This window comes from Calidris pugnax, unplaced genomic scaffold, assembly GCF_001431845.1.
Source record: "Calidris pugnax isolate Ruff unplaced genomic scaffold, ASM143184v1 scaffold182, whole genome shotgun sequence".
Lineage (NCBI taxonomy): Eukaryota > Metazoa > Chordata > Aves > Charadriiformes > Scolopacidae > Calidris > Calidris pugnax.
The window spans coordinates 1,983,478-2,004,905 of NW_015090968.1; the positions used below are offsets into that span (position 1 = coordinate 1,983,478).

The 21,428-nt window shown below is 39.3% G+C and overlaps 1 protein-coding gene across 3 annotated transcripts in view; it reads right to left on the reverse strand.

Moving 5' to 3' along the window:
* TOX (thymocyte selection associated high mobility group box) overlaps positions 1-21,428 on the reverse strand; it is a 242,962-nt gene that overhangs the window by 15,874 nt on the left and 205,660 nt on the right. For all 3 annotated transcript variants that reach the window (XM_014952638.1, XM_014952640.1, XM_014952637.1), the window contains one exon: positions 11,045-11,125. In XM_014952638.1, the coding sequence (XP_014808124.1) occupies positions 11,045-11,125 (81 nt within the window). The remainder of the gene's footprint in view (positions 1-11,044; positions 11,126-21,428) is intronic.

Genomic DNA, 21,428 nt, shown 5'->3' on the forward strand with positions numbered 1-21,428 from the left:
GTGTAACGGCAGTACCATTAGCAAAAAAAAAAAAACCCAACCCTTACTTTCTCCAGTAAACTAAGGGAAATTAAATGACTATGATAAAATGAAGGCAAATCTCTGCCTCTGAGGATCTGCCTGGCTCTGCTGGCATGTGGATGTACATGTGTGCAGTATGTATTATATGCATGTTTGCAAGATTCAGACATAAAACCACACAGATAATAAACAATAAAACCTGAAAGTAGATGCGAAATCTGCCTATTTTTTGGTATTATTTTTAAAACACTGAGCTAATGTTCATGACATGAGAAATATATTCCCCCTCTCTTCCCAGTTGTATTTGTAGGACTCTCTTGCGAGCCTGGGAGCAAAGGCTGGCGGGTTTGATGAGATTTCAGCGATTCAGAAGACATTTTGCTAATTAACACTGTGGTCAGGACCCTCCTCTTGAGTGTCCCTGGCCCTTTACACATTACAGGAGGTGGATGCTGTGGTCTTTCTTGAGAAACTGGAAGTTTTACTGAGTGCATCGTCCCCTCAGGAAAACACCTTGCCTTTCCATGATGTAGTAGGAAAGCTCTCTCTGGTCCAAGGAGCAATAATTTGCTCCTGAAGTGTCTGAGGGTCAGATTGGTTAAACAATTCCTCCTGCTGAGGAGGTATCAAAAAGCCTTTGTGGTGTACTGATACATACTTATACTTCATTTGTGACTACAAAGATGCCACCACACACCTCTTTAACAAAGGTACAGTGGACCAATTTAATTATTGGGTAATTCTGAGTTCACACATAGGCGGTGAATGCATGGCCCATACTGATAAAATTACAGAGATATCAGATGCTTGGTATCATTTAATACTTGAAATACCAAATTATGTTAAGGGGAATTGTACAGTCTCGGGTCAGAGATGAATCACACTCGCTTTACCTCTGAGAAGAATGTCTGCAAAGTGATCAAAAGGGACCGTTCCAGCTGGCTCATGCTATCAATAAGCATTCCGTGTTTCACTACCTCCCGGATCCAACAAAAAGCACAACACTTCAGTTTCAAACCAAGTATTTTGCTGTTACTTAGGACACTTTCAATCATATGTGATCTGAAGCCAAATCGTCCAATATCAGTGTAAAACACATCAATATTATCAGTTACTGGGAATCTTGATAAATGAACCCATTAAATGCTATTCTCCAGCATAATGCACTTTCAGCTTTTTTTGAGGCTGGGTCTGAAACCCAGATTTTGTAAGTATTGCTGAATCTAATGGAATAGGTGATGTCAAATATTTTGGCTTTGTTATGTCACTTTACTGCCAAATATACCAAGAAGTGTATATGATGCATAGGTCATGTCATTATTTTGGGCACAATGACTGGTTTCTCAGATTTGAGTGGGCATTGCACTTGTCCAGTACAGCATCAGGCAGTCTTAGACAAGGACTTTTATTATGGGTAATTAAGAAAGAAGGGATTTGATCAGCCAATATGGGTTTCAAGTGCACCGTCATGTTCCCTAACTTTACAGACTGGAATTGAGTCAATTTGCTCTTGCCTTATCCAAGGAGAAGAGAAAATACAGAAATAATTTTAAAACCCCCACCTCTTAAGTTAGTTAATCTGCCCAAAGACAACAAAGACAATTTACATCTCTATTTTTTGGCATGAAGTTACAGGACACAATTCATTTACAGACATATGCATTGGAGACCAAAATTACAAATCTGCAGACATCAAACATTGAAGCCTATTTTGTCCTAAATGTGATGAGGTCTCCTACCAGACGTGCAGTCAAAAAATCTTTTATCATGAGTATCAGAATTATGGTATTGTAGACCCACCACTAGAGGGTGACAGAATATTATATTTAGTTAATGGTAGGACTTGGTATTGTACACATACATTAGTGAATGTACTCCAGGACCACAAACTAGCTTTTCTTGATAGCCCTTTATGTTCTTTGCGTGGCTCACTCTAAATCTTTCAAGTTCTTAATAGGCTAGGAGTGGGGTTTCTCATGGACCTGCCTCTGCATCTCACATCATCATCTAATACTGTTGCCTAAATTAAAAAACAAAAACAAAACCAGAAGGTGAAGACAAGGTAGGTAGGCCAAGGCAATGGAATGGAATGCTACAAAAAAAAAAAACCCTTTAGGCATAACAAAAAGCATTTTTTTTTTCCACAACAATCTATTTTTTTACTGAAACACAAAAAGAGGGAAGAATATTTTGAAAACTCAACAGAAAGAGAATGAAAGCAGAAGAGAAATAGGGAAAGGAAGGAAACCAAATAAACACTACTTTAACTGTTATGACAATTAATATATTAATTAACAGTACTGACAAGTACTGTTAATGGAAAGCCTTGATGCATGACCCTCAGGTCACAGAATTATTCTACTTTCAAGAAAATGTGTGATGATACAGATGAGTGATGTTCTTCAGAGAAAGTGGTGAGAGTTGGTAATTTTGCACAAAGTTTGGGAAGGACTGAATCGAGTTCTTCCCCCCGCTTTATACCAAACTCATGTCTTTCCTTCCCATTCTAAAGCAAAGCAAACTTTCCCATTTACATTCTACTCCCTTATTATGTGCCAAAACTCCTTGTATCTGTGAAATTAAAGAATCAGTGTTAAGGGGTTAAGCATTGCTCATCCAGTTGAGCTCTTCTTCCCTAAGGAGAACTGCCCTGGGACTAATGGTCCTTCTTATTACTGACTGAATTCAGGCACAGGGCGGGATGTCACTTCCTTAGAGGGAAGAGGCACTGATTTCCCTCACCACAAAACATCTACCCCACTCCTGCACCTGAGAAATGATTTTTGGTACATACCTCCTGCTCAATTTAGTGGTACCAGAGAAAACAACAGCAGCCTAGGGATGCCATTTTGGCATCTCCATGGCTTCCTTTAGGATATCATTTTATTTAAACTTTGAGAAGCCCATAGTGGTATTTTGAACCCTCACCTGTAGGTCTGGGTTATCAACAGCTGTTAAACCTACACATGGGGTTTGATTCCCTTTCTAACTTGTGCCTGCCCTCTGGCTACCGTTGGCTCTTCTAACCCCACTTCTGTTGGAACAAAACCAACATTCATGTGACTGAAAGTGAAGGGAGGACATGTTTTAACACGGCAGAACTCTAAGGCAGATCCTTAGACTACTGAATTTAATGGAAAGTCTCCTATTAACTTAAATTGGAATTTGGATCAGAGCCCAACACTATTACTTCAGTATTACGTCTGCGTGCCCGTTTAACTTCTCATGACAACTAGGTAGGACCTGCTAATAGCGGCTGACAATCACTCCCAATTGATGAGCACTACTTTTAACCTGTGCTTCTTCAGAAGCACACCTAAAACCAACAAGTTTGCTTTTTTTAACATGTTAATGCTGTATTGTTAGAAAAGTTGCCAGCAAGTAGGACCGCATACATATACACACACATATGTATATGAACATATTCAATTTAAATACTGCATATTTGTTTTATATTCATCATTCTCATCTATGATAGCATATGATTCCATAATATATGGGAATTAAATAAATACTTTTGCAATAATTTCATTCTAGTAAGAGGTGCTCAACTAATATTGCTGTTTGTAATATAAAATCAAAAAGTCAGTGTTGTCTCAAAGAAACTGCAGTTGATCTACCTTCGGAGAAAAAAGTTTGGATTTTTTTCTTATTATATTTGGTTTCACAAAAATAGTTAATAACCAAAGCCTTTGAGCTGGAGCAATATAATTTCACTCATTTACAGACCAGATATTATCACAGTACTTCTTCATTAACATCAGTATTTAAGCTCTTCTTTACAGTAAAATATTCAGTAAATACATTCAGAACATTCAGTAAATGTTCTTGGTGCCATGGGATGCCTATGTGTCCTTTAAATAAATGCTGAGAGACCTCCTTAAGGGCAAAGACATGAACCTTGTGGCTAATATAGCCAGCATAAACTTTCTACCAATGCAAACAGCTTTACTTGTGGGCAAAAATAACCTATTCCAACCTCAGAAGAATTTTTTCTGTAGCCAAAGTGATGTAACATTGGTTTATTTTAAATGAGAAACAGGTGCTTTTCTTTAAATGAGAAAAAGAGGCTTGGCATGCCCTCTGCATAGAGGAGGAACATGGACTATGTGAGTATTTCAAAGGCTAGAAAAAGAGTTTAACTTGATTCAGGTTTTAAATGAATATGTGTCAGCAACCTACGTAGTTGCCACATTGTCCCTTTCCCTGCCGGTGGCATGTGCATATCTAGGAACTGGTGTCCATCCTTGGGCCGTGCTGAGGAATTCAACCATTTTTGGACCAGAATGAAGGTTACATTCAGGTAACATCAGTGATTGTGTCAGCTGGTACCAGGAAGGTCCAGGCTGTGCAGGCTCTGATCAAACTGAGGCAGGCCTAACTCAGCTTTAAATGAGTTATCTTCAGTACCGGGACACTAAAGAGGTAGAAAGAAGGAAATTGGCTGAATGTTTATGCAGCTCCTGCAAAGCTTACCTAAGCTTAAGTTTGCATCTGCTGTCTTTGCTGTCTCTTTGTTGGAAGGAACATCTTGAATTGTTTATTCCTTCTCTCAGCTTTTCTGTGTTCACATAATCCTGTCCATTTTCAACATTTTTGACATTTTAGGTCACTTCCAACTCCAAGCCCGTCCTTGAGAAGAATCCCTTCTTCTGGCCTACCTGGGTTTAGCCATTTTAATAATACCCCTGTGAAGCTGTTTGTGAGAGACTGATTCCCCTCCAGCAGTGCTTTCTCTTTCCTGCCTAGCTCTTTAACTCCTTCGACTTAACTCTGTTCACTCCGGTGGAGAATTCATATGCATATTTGCAGTACAGCTGCCTTCCTACCTAAGTCACAAGAGGCTCTTAGCAAATGACGTTCCGTATTTTGTTAATTCCAGTCACCTATTGCAATAACAACATCTGGGACTCTAGAGAGTTCAGAAAGCTTTTTGACACATTCTTGATGTTTCAGAACAAAGGAGTAAGCCATGGGTTGTCATCTATAATTAGCCGAGGTGGCTCAGAAGAACATCTTCAAATCTAAATATACATTTTGTCATCATCTACAGGGGATTGTCATGGATTCATTCAGGGTATGTAAGTAAAAATGGATGTTTTATGAATGTAACCTGGGTGCATGTGATAAAGGATATGCAACTTTAATTTGATACAAGTGTTTTAATTCCCCAAATGGAACCACTAGGCTAATAGTGAAATCTAGTTTTATTAACTCACTTCAAAAACAAACACAGTTGTCCTCCAAATCAAAATCTGGCTTCTCTCAAGCTCAAGACATTTCTGCCATTTTTGGCAGAAATTATGTGAGAACATCTCTCGGTTTTTGCACTGCTGAATGTAAAGCTTCACACGATTTAGCCTCAAATCAAATTCATGGCATTAACTTAAATATAGTTTGCTCTACATTTTCAGCTGCAGTAGATAGTTGGTTTCCTTGCTGGACAAGATGATGGTCGGATATTAACAGATTAGACAATTGTTTTATAAATATACATGTTCACTTACCAGATACTCTGATACATCACATACTTGCACATGTAATTTTATTTATGAATCCTTGAAAATTTCTGACTATATCATAATAAATCCAGAAAGGATGGAAGACTGAAGAATCACAGAAGCATGAAGTACCTGCTGTAAATCTTTAGATTTTTGTTATTAACAGATTAGACAATTGTTTTATAAATATACATGTTCACTTACCAGATACTCTGATACATCACATACTTGCACATGTAATTTTATTTATGAATCCTTGAAAATTTCTGACTATATCATAATAAATCCAGAAAGGATGGAAGACTGAAGAATCACAGAAGCATGAAGTACCTGCTGTAAATCTTTATGTTATAGTTTTCCCAGCTAGGGATTCTAATTTTTAATGGAAAAAAGTAAAAGCTCTACATGCATGTCATCATTATGGTGGGATTTTTTGGTATTGTTTTAAGGAAAATATTGCCAAATGCCCTGTAGCACTTTAATAGCTACAAAAAAAAAATAATGCATCAAACATAACCATATTTTTAATTTATTGTTTCTATGATGCTTTTACTGAAAACAGCCTGAACTGTTTAATGAAATTCCAAAGCATCTGCATGGTCTGGAGCTAGGTATAATATAGGAATCTGTTGTCTCAAAAAGCAGAAACCAGGTGCCTTTCTGCCAGCAGCAGAGGGGATGCTGCTCTCCTTGTACACAGTAGCCAATTGATTAAACTCCAAACGACCAGGAGACATGACAATTCAGTGGTCTACTTTGTCAAGAGATATTCAGAATTTTATTTCCAGTAGAAATGTCCCAAACCCCAGCATTTGGTTATTTCAGGGAGGAGTGAGATGGGTGCTTCTCTACATCTGGAGCTTGGCCACTATTGCAAAAAAGAACTTGGGATTCTTTGGGCCACTGAAAACAAATGGTGGCAAGAGCACACCCAAGCATCTACATTTACTTAGGAGTGGGGAGATGCATGATCTGGGAGAGCTGACATATTTTTTGCTTTTATATATATTAGGTAAGTGCTCTCACCACATACACTTACAAAATGGGGAACGAACACCAAGTTTACTGTTAAGAGTTGAAGGGTTTAGGCTGTTTGTTTGTTTGTTTGCTTGTTTTTTAACATGGTCTCCATTTCACTTCTTACTAGTAACCCAAAATTTTTCATGCATATTCCCTGCAATCTCAAAAGACTATAATTCTTTAGTCTGTTCAATTGAATATTACAATATAGGCAACGCTGCACATACAACACCGGTATTTTGGGTGCATGGAAGCTCTGTTTACAAATCGCTCTGCCAATGGCTTTAAGGCAACACCAGTCTTACTAGATATGAGCTTTAGGGGTTTTTTTTGAAATGTAATTGCAAGGTGGTGGGCTAGGAAAGCTACATCTGCCATAGACTTCAAGAAGCAATTTTACATGTCCAAAGGATTTGTACTGTCCACAAAACTGAAAAAAGTCCAATGCATTTTCTGCAATGTCAAGTGAGGACACCACTTCGACTTACTTACAACAGCAGAGTTTTATAATATGCTTGAGTATTTTAAATTTGAATAATATTCTCCTTGCTGAGAGGTTTTAGCTTCAACCATAGCTGCTAAAATATGACTGCATGTGTCACCACACAGAGAGAATTAAAGATTCATTTAGCCAGAGAGAACAAAACAGGGATGAGAAATTTCCTTTGTACGATTCAAAGAGTTAAACTTGTACTGCTACAGTTAACATACATACATGTATGACATATGCACTTATATTTTATGCATGTTAAATACATAATATGCATATATTGTTATATAGATATATAGAGATGCACATATATAGGGAAGTATTTAACATTTACCCATATAAATCTGTATTAAATATATATGCATTTGAAAGATGCAGCAAAAACTCTAATGTCAGCCAGAAAAAAGGCTGGTTAAGCTAGAAAAAGTGCTTGTTTTATGAAAAAGTAAAATTGCAATTCACAGCATTTTATGTAATGCTGTACAATTACCAGATACCAGAGACTGCATTTCTGGACCTGAATAGTACTAAAAGTTGCAACTAAGGGCAAATATAAAGACACTTGTTTACAATACAAAGGCTTAGTCAGTACTATAAGCAATATGGCCAATCTGCATAGCAGAAGACATAATGCTTTGTAATGTGATTTTTACTTCACATATCAATTCCTACACACATGAACAAACTCAACAACAGCCTCATTAATTTCAATCATTACGAAAAAGGAGAAAACACAGGAAATAAATTGATAAATTACACGGGAATTAATGCATAACTGACATATTTACACAATCATATGTTCACTTTATTTACTGGGTGGTAGCCCTGCTTTATAAAGATATCACTAAAGCATTGAAAAGCGTACTAGAGACGGGCTGACAATCCTATTACCAAAGTTGCTGGTGACACTTAGAGTCTTTGGGGGGTGTGTGTGTGACGAACTCCAACCAGAACTGCTCAGCTTTTTCAAGACTGCACCCAGAGGAAAGCCCCATCCAAATGTTTGGGTGCCCTTTCTTAAAATGCACTTAATTTCTTAAAAAGACTTTAACTCTGGTAGAGACAATGACGTCTGGCTGCTTGAGAAGAGAAGGAGAAGGAGAAGAGAAGGAGAAGGAGAAGGAGAAGGAGAAGGAGAAGGAGAAGGAGAAGGAGAAGCACGTATAACATGGCGTATGTCCATTCCTTTGCTTTTTAGAAAAATAAGAGAAGAAGAAGAGCAAATGGGGCAAAGGGCTGAGTATCACGGAGAAGCCCACCCCAGATACTCCACTCCTACTCCAGAGCTTGGGATGGAAACCAGCATTCCTGCTTTTCATTATTCTGATGTCAAGCAGAGGCTAAGAAATCTGACAATACCCCATTTCTCTGCAATCTTCTACTCTGACTATTCCAGCATCTCAAATGGCCAAAATGGGTGCAGGAAACTTAACTACAAGTCTGGTCCACTGGGGTATAACATGGCGTTATGTCCATTCCTTTGCTTTTTAGAAAAATAAAGACTTGCAATAAATGCAGAAAAAACATACACAAACACTCACAAGCAGGACACCCAAAAATTACTGAAAACCTGATTTTGCAACGATTTAGTTGTGCTTGAAAATATGGACAATACAGAGTTCCTGTTCCAGAGTATTACTGAGAATTTCTTTACACTAAAACACTGCTGGGAAAATCCTTTAAAGCAGCAAGGTTAAACAACATGCAGTAAATACAACACGGGAGCTCCCAGGGTGAACACCTGATTATAAGCGTATGAAATGAGACTCACACAGAGGGCGGCATAAAGTTTAAAACATACCCTGTGAGCAAATCATTAATATTGTATCAGAGCATTTTTGGGAAAAGGTATGTTACTTTTGGCATGGCTAAACTTTTGAGAATGCGGTCTTGGAATCTTAATAATATTTTCTAAAAGTAGCTTTTATGGATAATAATATAACACATGGACGTAAAAGACCAGATGGACTCCAAACAACCTTAATAATATATTATATATATTTCTTCATGCTTACGTGCTTGCCTAAAGAACTACAACTCTTCTGGTGCCATATAGATATTTAATAATGATAATTTAGAATATACTGATATAATATTGCATCTGGGTGTTTTACATCCTTATTCCAAAATGGACTTCCTTTAGTTACGTGCCAGCTCTGTTGGATTCATTGAGCATGTTCATGACAGTAAGCAATTAGTACTTGGCTTCATTAAGTTTATATTTTGATACTTTCCACACTAGAGGAAAACATTACATTATGGACAGAATTTAAATAATTGCTTAAAAGTTAAGAAAATGCTCCAGTGCTTTTCTGACTAACAACAAATTTAAATACATGCACAAATGGCTTCATGCACTGAACTGAACAGCAATCTTTTAATTTTTTTTCTAAAAACAAACCTCAGAAAATGCCATAACATACTTTTTTCTTTCCAAAAAACCAAAATAAAAATAAAAATTTCAGCTTTTTTATATGTGTAAGCTATATAGAGTGTTATGTAAACAGTCCATGATGTGCTGAATAATAACATCCAAGTGATTTTCACAAGTAAAAAGTTGGCTTCATGCATTTCTTCAAAACCTATTGCAATACTTTGAGCTTTTTAGACCTACCTTCAGCAATAAGCTGGCTATTTAAAAAAAAATAATTTTATGTGCATGTGGCACCCTTTCTGAAGGCAATGAGTATACTTCTAGAACCAAACAGCCCTAAGACAGAAATTAAAGGTACCCTGTAAATTACTTTAACTAAATGCATTAGTATTTATGATGGTAGCTATAAAATTAAAATGCATAAGACACAACCCCCAAAATGAATGAGGTAACATCCATATTTCAGACTTAAATTCAGAACAAACACTGACCATATACTAAGATAACTTTTTCAGAAGGGACAGGCAAGGAAAGAGAGGAGGTGGGGTGGCCCTTTATGTTAAAATACTATGATAATGTAGAAAGATTCATATAGTCTTCCACTGAAAATGTGTACAAATTAATATGATACAAAGAAGTATAGTGCAGGACCAACCACCCCAAAAACATTTAAAACTAACATAAAGTTCTACTTGTGTCACATATGCTAGTCCTTTGTACTGCCTTCTTTACTTTTAAAAATAATTTTATTTCTGTAAGAAAAAAATATATCTAAATATTTTTTGACAGACCCAAACCAAGTGATTCTAACTGATACGAATCTGAAATTGCTTGATTGGTTTTCACATTGACACAGTGCAATAATTTCACATTCTTTTGCGTATTTTGAAGTCTATTACAAATTTTAAAGTGTATTAGAAAATGATGGGCACTAAGAATATTTGTATAAATCAATTTAGAAAGTTGCTATTAGTTCTGTAGTGAGGATACACTGGTGTGTTCCAGTAGAAGAGCCTTACAGTGACCTATGCTGTGCTCACAGAAATTGCTTCCTGGATGTACAATGGAAATTCACATTTTTCTTATGAAAATTTGGTATGGGAGCTGAGCTTGACTTTTTCTGTACTGTGATTGCAAGGTAAAAAACTACTTTAAAAAAAAATCCAAGCCAAACCCAAGCATTTTGTGTATGATATGTTTTTTTCCCTTATAGGTAGAACAGTGGCTGTCTGCCATGGCATGCTTGTTATATTGAGGTCTTTTTACAGGTATCTCCTTCCTCCATTGAACTGGGATTATACTCTCTGACTGGAGAAATGTCTCTATGATCAGAAGTGAAAGGGTATCTTTTCAGGGAGAGAATATTGAGGCCTTTTTACTGGCATCTCCTTCCTCCATTGAACTGGAATTATACTCCCTGACTGGAGAAATGTCTCTATGATCAGAAGTGAAAGGGTATCTTTTCAGGGAGAGATGACTGTGTTTATTGAGCATTTGCACCTTAAACCTAAGTTTAAGGTGATAACAAACAAGGCTATTTGCACTAAATACAATGCTGCTTAGCACCGTATAAACGCTGAAAATGGTTTGCAATATGTCACTATATATATGTGTATATGTATATACATTATGTGTTACCTTGGATACAAGGCTTGCTCTGTAGGCAGCTAACTGCTTCAGATATTCCTTCTTGGCAGCTTCGGTTTTCTTTTTGTATACCTAAAAACAAAGAGTGTCACATTGGTAAATTAATCTGGTTTTGTTTTTATATATCACCGGTGTGTCTCATGCATCTTCATAAAGTCTTTCTAAGTAAACAGCCTTTCCTCCTCATATTGCTTAAAGAGTGAAATAATAAACATCAAGCATTTTAAAGAAAATATTGTTCCAACTGCGAAACACCCTTTATCTACCCAGCAGTACTGAAAAAACAATATCCCCCATCACATCTCAGGTTTAATTGTTGAAAGTGAAGCGCGGGGCATATTTGCAAATGGGACCTTTAGGGATGGAGGGAGGCAGGGGTGGGCCTCTCCTCTGGCCTCCACTTTTGAGACGAGTTGAAACCCTCTGGGGAAGATGAGAATGTGCAGAAAGACATTTGAGCTAAATGATGGCACCACACAGATCAGCCAAGAGGCTTTCTCTCTTCCCCAGGTAAACTGTTGGGGGCAGTCAAAGAAGCTTCATGGAGCTGCTAAGGATAATAAATGTTAGTCATTATTCCAGTTCTTGATCCCATACCGGTCTAATTAACTTCTCAGGAGCATGGATCTATTTCTGTACATTTCTCTCAACTCACCAAATTATTTTAAATGCAGCACATGCACAATCTCATAATATTAAAGAGCTTGGAGAATCACTTCAATTTTGCCCAGATTTCGGCACGTGCACAATCTCATAATAGATTAAAGAGCATGGAGAATCACTTCAATTTTGCCCAGATTTCAAGATCAAAGATTATCTGCAGGGTTAGGCAGGACCTCATAGCACTACAGTAACATGGTGTTAGAAAAGTTTACGTAGATATTTAGGGTTGAAAGTTTTCAGGAGGAGAACCAGCTTCTGACCTGTGGAGCATTGCTAATGACTTGCTGTCAGCCATGATGTCAGTGACAGATCCAGGAACAAGTCATCATTCCTCTTTGCAAATATCATAATGAGTTTCTCATCACTTCATGTTTTTTTTTTTTTTTTCCCCAAAAGCGTCTAAAGACTTAGGAGCCATTCAATCACCTTGGCTTCATGTAACTAAGCAGGACTGACTCCTAGCCTTCCACGTTGCAGGGAAATGCTTACAAAACACCCAAACAGAGGGTTTAAAAGCAAGAGAGACAAATAAAGGGAGAGAAAATTTACTTTTTCATTTTTTTAATTGCTGTTCTATTTCACAAATTTTAAGTCATATGCCCAGAGCGGAGATTAAGGAGAGAAAATTTACTTTTTTATTATTGCTGTTATATTTCACAAATTTTAAGTCATATGCCCAGAGGGGAGATTAATTCATGTCTTCATGGCATTTGGGATTTGTGATATTACACAAAACGGAACTGCAGCTTTAAATCCCTGCTGTCCACTTCTGCAGCCAAACACACCATCTGGGCACCTGTGGAAAGCCTCCATGAAGAGTAAAGACTATCCACCTTCCCACTCCACACTGCCTAGCTAATCGAGCGTTTGGGCAAAAGATGGGCAAACTATGACAATGACAATTTTGAGGTGTTCTCCTGAATTCCACAGCTGAAAAACACACACGTATATCTCCGCCCTAACAGGACAAACTTTATGAAGCTTTGAAGTGGTCTCTTTTGATCTTCCAGTGCTCTAGAAAAACAGTCCCATAATGGAGAGGACCTGGCAGCAGAGAGTACACACACAGAGGATGATGGCAGTTGCAGACTACAAAGAGAGTGTGGTAGTGTCAGGCTGCAAGGATCCAGGACAACACCATTTCTATAAAGAATGTGGTCGTGAAACAATTTTTGTTTCACTGAGGCTTTGCTTTCAGAGACAGAACAATCCTCAGATATGGGCTGGCAAAACTCAGAGGCTGCCTAAAAGGATTAAAGATTTTGCTTCCCAGGGAAGCAAAAGATCATAATGGAAACAGAGAAGTCTTAGGCTTCTAAAATTGTAAATATAAAGACAGAGAGGAAAAAAGATTGGTTTTAGCTGTGCAACTCTCTCTGTGCACCCTTGTAATTTCTCCAGATTAAGATAAATCTATAGTGTTGGCTGATCTCCTATTGTTTTGGAAAAAAAAAAAAAAGGTAGCAGTTTGCTTTTTAAGTTGTAATCACTTGTGATTATTAGGGAAATGTACTGTTTGTTTTGAAAATGAATAAAAAAAATTAGTCAACAATCTGTTCCGAGCTGCTAAAATGAATTTAGCTTGACCTACAGAACAAAGACTAAGTTTTACTGTTTTTTATATTGCAATGCCTCTGCATCATTCTGATAGCCAGTTTAAAAAACAGAGCTGAACAAAGAATTTTATACAGAATAATGATCTTCAAAAGATCATGTATCTACTGCTTCCACATTGGGGTTTATTTTGCATTACGCAAATATGAAAAAATATACACCCCTGCTGTGTTCTTACAGTCACAGCATATTGGAAGAGTCCTCTGGGACCTGACTTTTCCCTTAAATAGTCATATTGCACAAGGTTAACTCAATAACATCAAGCTAACGACAATTCTGTAAATCTCCATCTAAAAAATCACTGCTTCATAGGAAGATCATCCTATGGCTGTTACTTAATTATTTCCTACCTATACATCTACCATCTTCAGTGTTCACATGGTCTTGGCCTCTTTTCTTGGGTCTTTTGGTGAGACAATTAATAGTCAAGGGAACACTATGTCTTCCATGGTAATATAAGCACTAACCATGTAATAGAAGTTCATCTCCGGGGAGACCTTATAGCAACCTTCCAGTGGTAATGGAAGTTCATCTCTGGGGAGATCTTATAGCAACCTTCCAGTACCTAAAGGGGGCCTACAGGAGAGATGGGCAGAGACTCTTGATCAGGGAGTGGAGTGACAGGACGAGGGGTAACGGTTTTAAACTGGAAGAATGCAGATTTAGATTAGATATCAGGACGAAATTCTTTCCTGTGATGGTGGTGATACTGGAACAAGTTGCCCAGAGAAGCTGTGGCTGCCCCAGCCCTGGAGGTGTTCAAGGCCAGGCTGGATGGGGCTCTGAGCAACCTGGTCTAGTGGGAGGTGTCCCTGCCCACGGCAGGGCGGTTGGAACTCGATGATCTTTAAGGTCCCTTCAAACCCAAAGCATTCTATGATTCTATGACTATAGTAAAATAGTCCTTCCTGGATGGGGAAAGGTTTTCGATGACCCCAGCCTGCTTTGATGTTTTGCATTGGCCAGAATGTTCCTTGCAGGTTGCTTTGTCTGGAGGTGGTCAGCTCACCCCACTTCTAAGGTCCTCTGAGGACAAAGCTTGAGCTCTCCCTGTCTATATGCTGTTGCCCTTTCAAAGATGCCCACTGTTTAGATTGGCACATAAGTGGGTTGATAATCCTCGTGCTAGTTTTGGAAATTTTGATTGGTCTTGATTTATCCTAAAAGTTCAGGTAAGTTCTGCCTGTTTGGGGACTTGCTCATTTTCATGAGTATCAACAAGGTCTGGCTGTCAATAGTTTCTCTGCCCACAAATGAACATGGCAGTGAGCACCAGTTCACTGACTCTGTGCTAGACTGGACCTGTACTGGGGGCGTAGGAAGGCAGGGCAAGTGGGAAGCCTCCTTGGTACTAGTAGCAGCACCTCAAACAGGTAGGAGCAAGTCAGCTGCCCCTCCCAACAGCTTTTTTTCTTTTTCTTTTTCTTTTTTTTGGCATCTGTCAGAATTTTTAGCCCTCAGGCTTAAATAGTTTTGTGTTGGAGTAAGTATAAGAGACTTGCATCCTTGCAGTGCTTTTGGGGAGGAAAAAGGCTTGTGTCATCCTTCAAGCATGCTGGAGAAAATGGCTGAAGCTCTTTTGAGCTTCATGCTTAAGACAGTGCCAAATTTGGAAACACATAATTTCCAATAATACATTTAATATTTTTTCTGTAACAAGAAGCAGGCTTCTGTTCTGTTGCTTATCTATAGTGAATAGTGGCATTATTTAATTTTATTTTTAACATCTCAGAAATCTCTTATAAGGTCATTTTCCCCTCCTCCGTCAAGCAAGCAACAATTATTAAATAAGTAACTTGACAGGAGCATATACTTATGGAATTAAGTCATTTCTAGCTTGCTTTAATTCAATTAACATGATAATTGAATGTCAACTGATTGTCATTCAGGCAGTAAAGGCCCATTCTGATTCAGCAGCAGATTTGTTTCCTAACACAATATTTTATTTTCTATATTGTCTCAGTTGTGGAAATTGAATGTCAGAAGAAAAAAAACATCATTTCTGTATACGCAGGGTGGGTCAGCTTAATTCATTCTTATTCACTTCAGCTTGTTATAGAAACCCCAAAACACCAAGATTACATTCATTTGTCTACAAATGGAAGCTACTGGAATTATTTTCCTACTGTGCTTCATGAATGCAAATTTACACAGCACAATACACAGGTTCCTAGTTTACTATTTAATTACATTTCCAAAATGCACTCGGTGAGGTAGCTTCAAGTTCCCTTACACTATTTACCAAAGCATGCAGCAACACAGGTGATACTTTCCAAAAGGAGCCACTATGAAATTCTACCTTGTATGTATAAGTTTGTAAGACAAGCATTTGAATGAGCCCACCAGGGAAATTGAAATGCCCTGGGCTCCCCCACTGTGAACAGAAGAGCCTGGTACCAGCCCCCAGGCCATGGCAGGGGTGCCCTTTAGCTCAGGTTCCCTGGGCTGACCATTCATGTGGGCTACCAGTGCTGTAGCAGCCTACATCAAGGGCTGAATACTATTTATTAATAGTGATACACATCCTTAAACCGACTGCCCCAAAGCTCCATTTGGAGATCGAGGGGTTGTGGTTTATATGGTTAGCCACAAGCACTCACAAATACTAGATTTACCAAATTAAAACTACAGTAGAATATCATAGAATCACGGAATGGTTTAGGTTGGAAACGACCTTAAAGATCATCAAGTTCAAAGCCCCCTGCCATGGGCAGGGACACCTCCCACTGCACTTCTGTTTTATGATGCCAACTTCTGGTCATGTTTTGCTTTATATATTTTAACTGCTGCTTAGGTTCTTGTCTTCCTGGATCATAAATTCCTTGAGGCAGGCTTTCTGTCTCCTGTGCTCTTCTACATGCTAGATAATATGAAGTTCATCACTGATATATGTAACTGAAATATACCCGTAATGCCTTGAGCTAAGTTTTTGTTCTGGTTACTCATCTTTTCCCAATGAACTTCCTCTCAACTTGCTTCTGGAGGATTACCAACACATCACAACAAAGGATGCAGCAGGACTCCCACCCTGTCCCACATGGCTTGCACCCTTCTTCCCTCAGGGGAAGGCATCTCCTTTCCCCCAGGCATCACCACAAGAGCCAAAACAGGCACAGGAACATCTGCAAACATGTCCTCAGTTTCGAGTATCAGGTGCTAATGGAAGAAGGCACCACTGAATACAGTCCCCTTCGAAACTAGAGACTCGGAGACAGTGAGTCAACCTGACTAATGCTCTTAGGAGAAAAAGACACTTTCAGAATTTGTGCCACATGGTAGTCCAAAAAAGCTTTGTGTCTCCTAGCTGATAAAGCACATTATGAAGAGCCATGCTACTTCCCTGGCATTGCCTAAATAACTGTACAAGGATGACAAAGAAAGGGAAGTTTTCAGTTTATCTTGTAGATGTCTCCTTGGAGCTGACACTTGCAAGCAAATTATATTTGTCTTCTTAAAATGATGTAAAGGTGCCCACATTTGTTTTCATGGAAGTGTGCCATAAACCCCCAAAAACAGTATATGCAAAAATAGCCAATCAAAATGCAATATGACCGATTCTGACTTTTTGGTCTCTGCAGTGTTATTACCCATGGGAGTGTCATTTTCACAGGCTACACTTACAGGAATGGCATCTGATAAAACACGGTAGGCTGCAATCCAGAATTAAATTCCACATTCAGATTGTCGTCCCTAGCCCTACATACATAGACTCATAGAGAAAACTTGCATTTTTTTCCAAGTGGGAGACGTATCTCTAGTTTTAATCTTCTGATTTTGCAGCAAAGGCACCTAGAGCTGCACGCGCTCATCTAAAATATGGAGAGAGATATTCCCACAGCAGTCAGGAAAAAAAAATCCACAGAATTGCTTAATGGATACTGAAATATGTTACCATTTGATTTTTAATCTACGTACATAGAGTAACAGAAAGAGGCCCAGGGCTAGCTATATGGCTCTGCAGTCTCTTTGACTGTAGAGCATGAAAAAGACACTGATGACATATTAGTGGCTTAGGGGAAAGAATTCAGTCTTTCTGGCATGCAGGGGAAAGATCACAGGCCAAATTCAGCTCTAGCACACACAGTGAGACTCGACAGAGATCACTGGAAATTGCAGCCATTTGCGCCAGGCCTAAATTTGACCTTATTGGCTTGATGCTTGCAGCTTACAGGAGCAGGACTGTACATTTTATCAGAAGCACGTTGGATGAAAGTTGGGTACAAAACAAATGACATTAAATATATTATTTATGTGGTAATTATTTGCACTTGATGGTATTTGGTGGGTTTTTTTTAAAGGATGTGAGCCAGAATGGAGTGTAGTAATTGAGCCTAAATCTGGTTTTGTACTCATATGATTTAAAGCCATATTCCTATCGAGCTTGAATGTATGGATAAAGGGTGGGGAAGAAGAATGAGTAGAAAATTAGGGCTATTACTTAAGCATGTTGCTGCAGCAGTACTTGGAATCTAGGGCCACAGTATCATTGAATCATAGAATCATAGAAAGGTTAGAGTTGGAAGGGACCTTAAAGAACATCGAGTTGGCATTGGCAGGGACACCTCCCCCCAGACCAGGTTGCTCAAAGCCCCATCCAGCCTGGCCTTGAACCCCTCCAGGGATGGGGCATCCACAGCTTCTCTGGGCAACCTGTTCCAGTGTCTCACCACCCTCACAGGAAAGAATTTCTTCCTAATATCTAATCCAAATTTCCAGAGAGGACTCCCCTGGCTCCTCCTGGCCCAGCTCCTTCCAAGTACAAGAAGGCAGCGAAGTGCAGTTACAGTGAAAGTTCATAACTCGGCAGCCACATGTGGTATTTTTCTGGAAATTGTGTCAATTGTATGTAGCAAACAGATATTAGGAATTCACCCTGGGCAGGGGAGTGTCTGATCTTCGTCACCACTTCAGTGCCCCTGGGAGGCTGCAGGAAGACCAAGCTGGGCTGGGCAGGAGTAAGGTGTGACAGCTACTATGGTGACCTACACCAATTTTATATTTTTTTTGCAGCAGAGGGGAAGTTTTCCCATCCTGAGTGCACAGCGTGGTCCTGCTTGGCCCAACACTGGGTGGGAGAGGGAGGTGCCCAGCTGCCATTAGTCCTGCAGCAAAAATGCTCTGCAAACTGAGGGCCTGACACAGCCCCTTCCAAAGTCAGTGGAAGTTAAGGGGTTCAAGGTGGAAGCCAGGGCAAAAGAACAATCTGAAGTTATAAATTCATGTATATGCATATATATATGCATAAAGATGAGTTTGTATCTACTTGTATGCATGCCCCATCCCTGGAGGGGTTCAAGGCCAGGCTGGATGGGACTTTGAGCAACCTGCTCTGGTGGGAGGTGTCCCTGCCCATGGCAGGGGGGTTGGAACTGGATGATCTTTAAGGTCCCTTCCAACCTGAACCATTCTATGATTCTATGATTCTATGGCTCTAGTCTTGGTCCATTTGTGTTCCAGTTCATTAAGCCCAGCTGCTTGCAGAGGAAGGGAGAAGAAGCAGACATCAGGGGGAGGAGCAGTTGTTTTAACCTCCTTACGCATTCATCTAGAGTTTCAAAGGGGAGAAGCACTTTCAGTACAGAAGTTTGTCATGAGAAACAGCGGATGTCCCAAACAGGCCTACGGTGCCACAGTGGTGAAAGTGAATTTGCCCATGCTGGTAGCTGGGAGGGGATGTGCGAGGTTGCTCTCTGCTGTGACTATTCCTGAATCCATTCTGCTTGTAATTCACTTTGGCAGCGTGCACACACAGATGTGCCTTCGCTTCCTATTCTCATTTAGAAAAATAAAACAAAGCTAAATTTAAACCTTGCGTGGTTGTTTATCTACTAAACTGGAAGTACATTCTCATCCTCTTACAAGTGTGTTAAAAGTTATCCCTTAGAGATTGCTTCATTAGCACGGAGATAATAAAAAAGAGATCCTGTTTAAAGGGGGAACAAGGGGTAGATAAACATCTGCATGAGCGTATGAGCATATGTAAGGGTGAACAATCTGTAAATTTATGTTTTCAAAATGGTACTGACTACCTTGACCTGATGGTCTGCATATTCTCTGGAAGTACTTCAGCAGCCTCACTGCAGTGTCTGAACTGTCTGACGTCCTGACACCAGGCAACCCACATGCACAGCCACGCAACGGGAACGCCACGGCTCTTCCACCCACGGATCATTTGTCACGGCAAACGACGGGAAAACAACATGGCATCAGGCCCCAGGAGGAAGGAGGAGCTGGGTCAAGCATCCCCACAGGCCAGGCAGAGCCAAGGCCTCTTAAAACATCAATCTCAGGTGCATGTAAATCTGAATTGTAGTGTCTCACATCATGAGAGAGGCTTTGGGGACATGAAGTGTTGGCCAGCACCTCTTGTAAAGCCCCTCCTGATCTACCTGACTCATCCCAGCACTGGATAACATCTTGCTATGTCAAAAATTCCCTGTGACTGAAAGAGAAACTTCTAAAACATGCTCTGTTATTTTTCATGCCCAAATCAGTCCCGGTTATTTTTAGTGACCAAAATAGAAACACTTGAAAGTTTGTGGGTTATGGTAAAAATGGTAACAGCATCACAAATGTTGACACTAATGCACAAGGACTTCAATTTACTTAAGTATTAGTAACATACAATCCAAGTTCCATCAGATGTTAAAGAATAAACTGCAGCTTTTATCTAGTGGGTCTTTGAGCACCAATGAGGAGTGAATGATTTGATTTTGTGAGCTCCGAGGATTTGTCAGCTGCCTCATAAGTATAATTCTGGCTCTTCATATTCCTGCTGCTTCTAATTTAGCAGGACAGGCTCATAATTGAAGCAAATTAACTATTTACACTTGCCACTTCTACCAGGGGAAGAGGACACATCAGCAGGAAAGAATGAGTGGGAAATTAAATTCTTCCCACTTGTGTCAGATCTGCCCTTATATAAACACATTAACAGTAATTTCATGAGGCGTCAAACATAGGAATAAATACTGAGGGATAAAATAATGAGGTGTTGCTATTGAGCTGAACTGTTGCAGCTAATATTACTGTGTATGAATTATGCAGCCTGAAAGAAGGCATATGTTACAGCACTCAAAGAGTCGCTTCGCCTGCTCCTTCTGATCATTAAGTTTTGGGTCCCCCCGGTGAAGCCATCCTTCTTCTCGCTGCAAGGCCAGTGCAACGCTTAAGTAAACACTCAGAAAAACACACACACACGCACATAACACACATACGTAGGCACACTAAGCTGTTCATAGGAGGCCAAATTCACTCCTGCTAGAATTCTAGTTAAGTCACTGAAGTTACACCAGAGATTAATTTTGTTGAATAGACATTCAATTCCATTTTTAGAATAATAGCACATTTATTAAGGTCTTTGGCTGAAGTTTTAAAGTTACACTAATGTAAACAAGAACATTTTGTTTGTAATTTGCCACATCTATTACAGCTTTACTAGGACTCCAATTAGAAACTTAAGGTTCATTTAGTACACACACATCTGGTACTGTTTAAAACGACTTTTCTTTTTCATCTAAGGACAGAAAATGACCTAAGTAGCCTTTTTTACCCAGTTTGAACCAGCACTCTGTCTGAAAGCCAGAGACTCGACCATTTAACATGCTGAACCCTCTTTCCTGGCGGCTGTTTTTCTCCCCTTTGCAGTAAAAATGTGTGCAAAGGGCAAAGATGTACATAAAGAAGCTATGAAAACAGGATGCACAGAAGTATAGTACTGACTAAGGAGACAACCGTGTTTGTGATTGTAAAGAGAGGAACCAGAAAAGCCACTGGAAATATCCCTGTGCTATGGCTACGGCACTGAGGAGAATTTACCTCAACATACTACTGCCACAGCTGCTTTCCATTCATGGGTTTATTTATCTGAACAGTTTCAGAAAACTTTTACAGTGAAAAATGAAAGAAAATGCACTGTCCCTGCTTCTCATCATCTGTAATTATTGCACCCAATTCAGAATTTGAGAAGAAACCGTGACAAAGTCCACCATGACCACTAAAGTCCCTGTAATTTCTAGACGACTCTGTGTAGATAGATTTGGACACACAAACACAGGCTGACACCAGCACTGCCCTTGTACGCTCAGAAATTAATGGG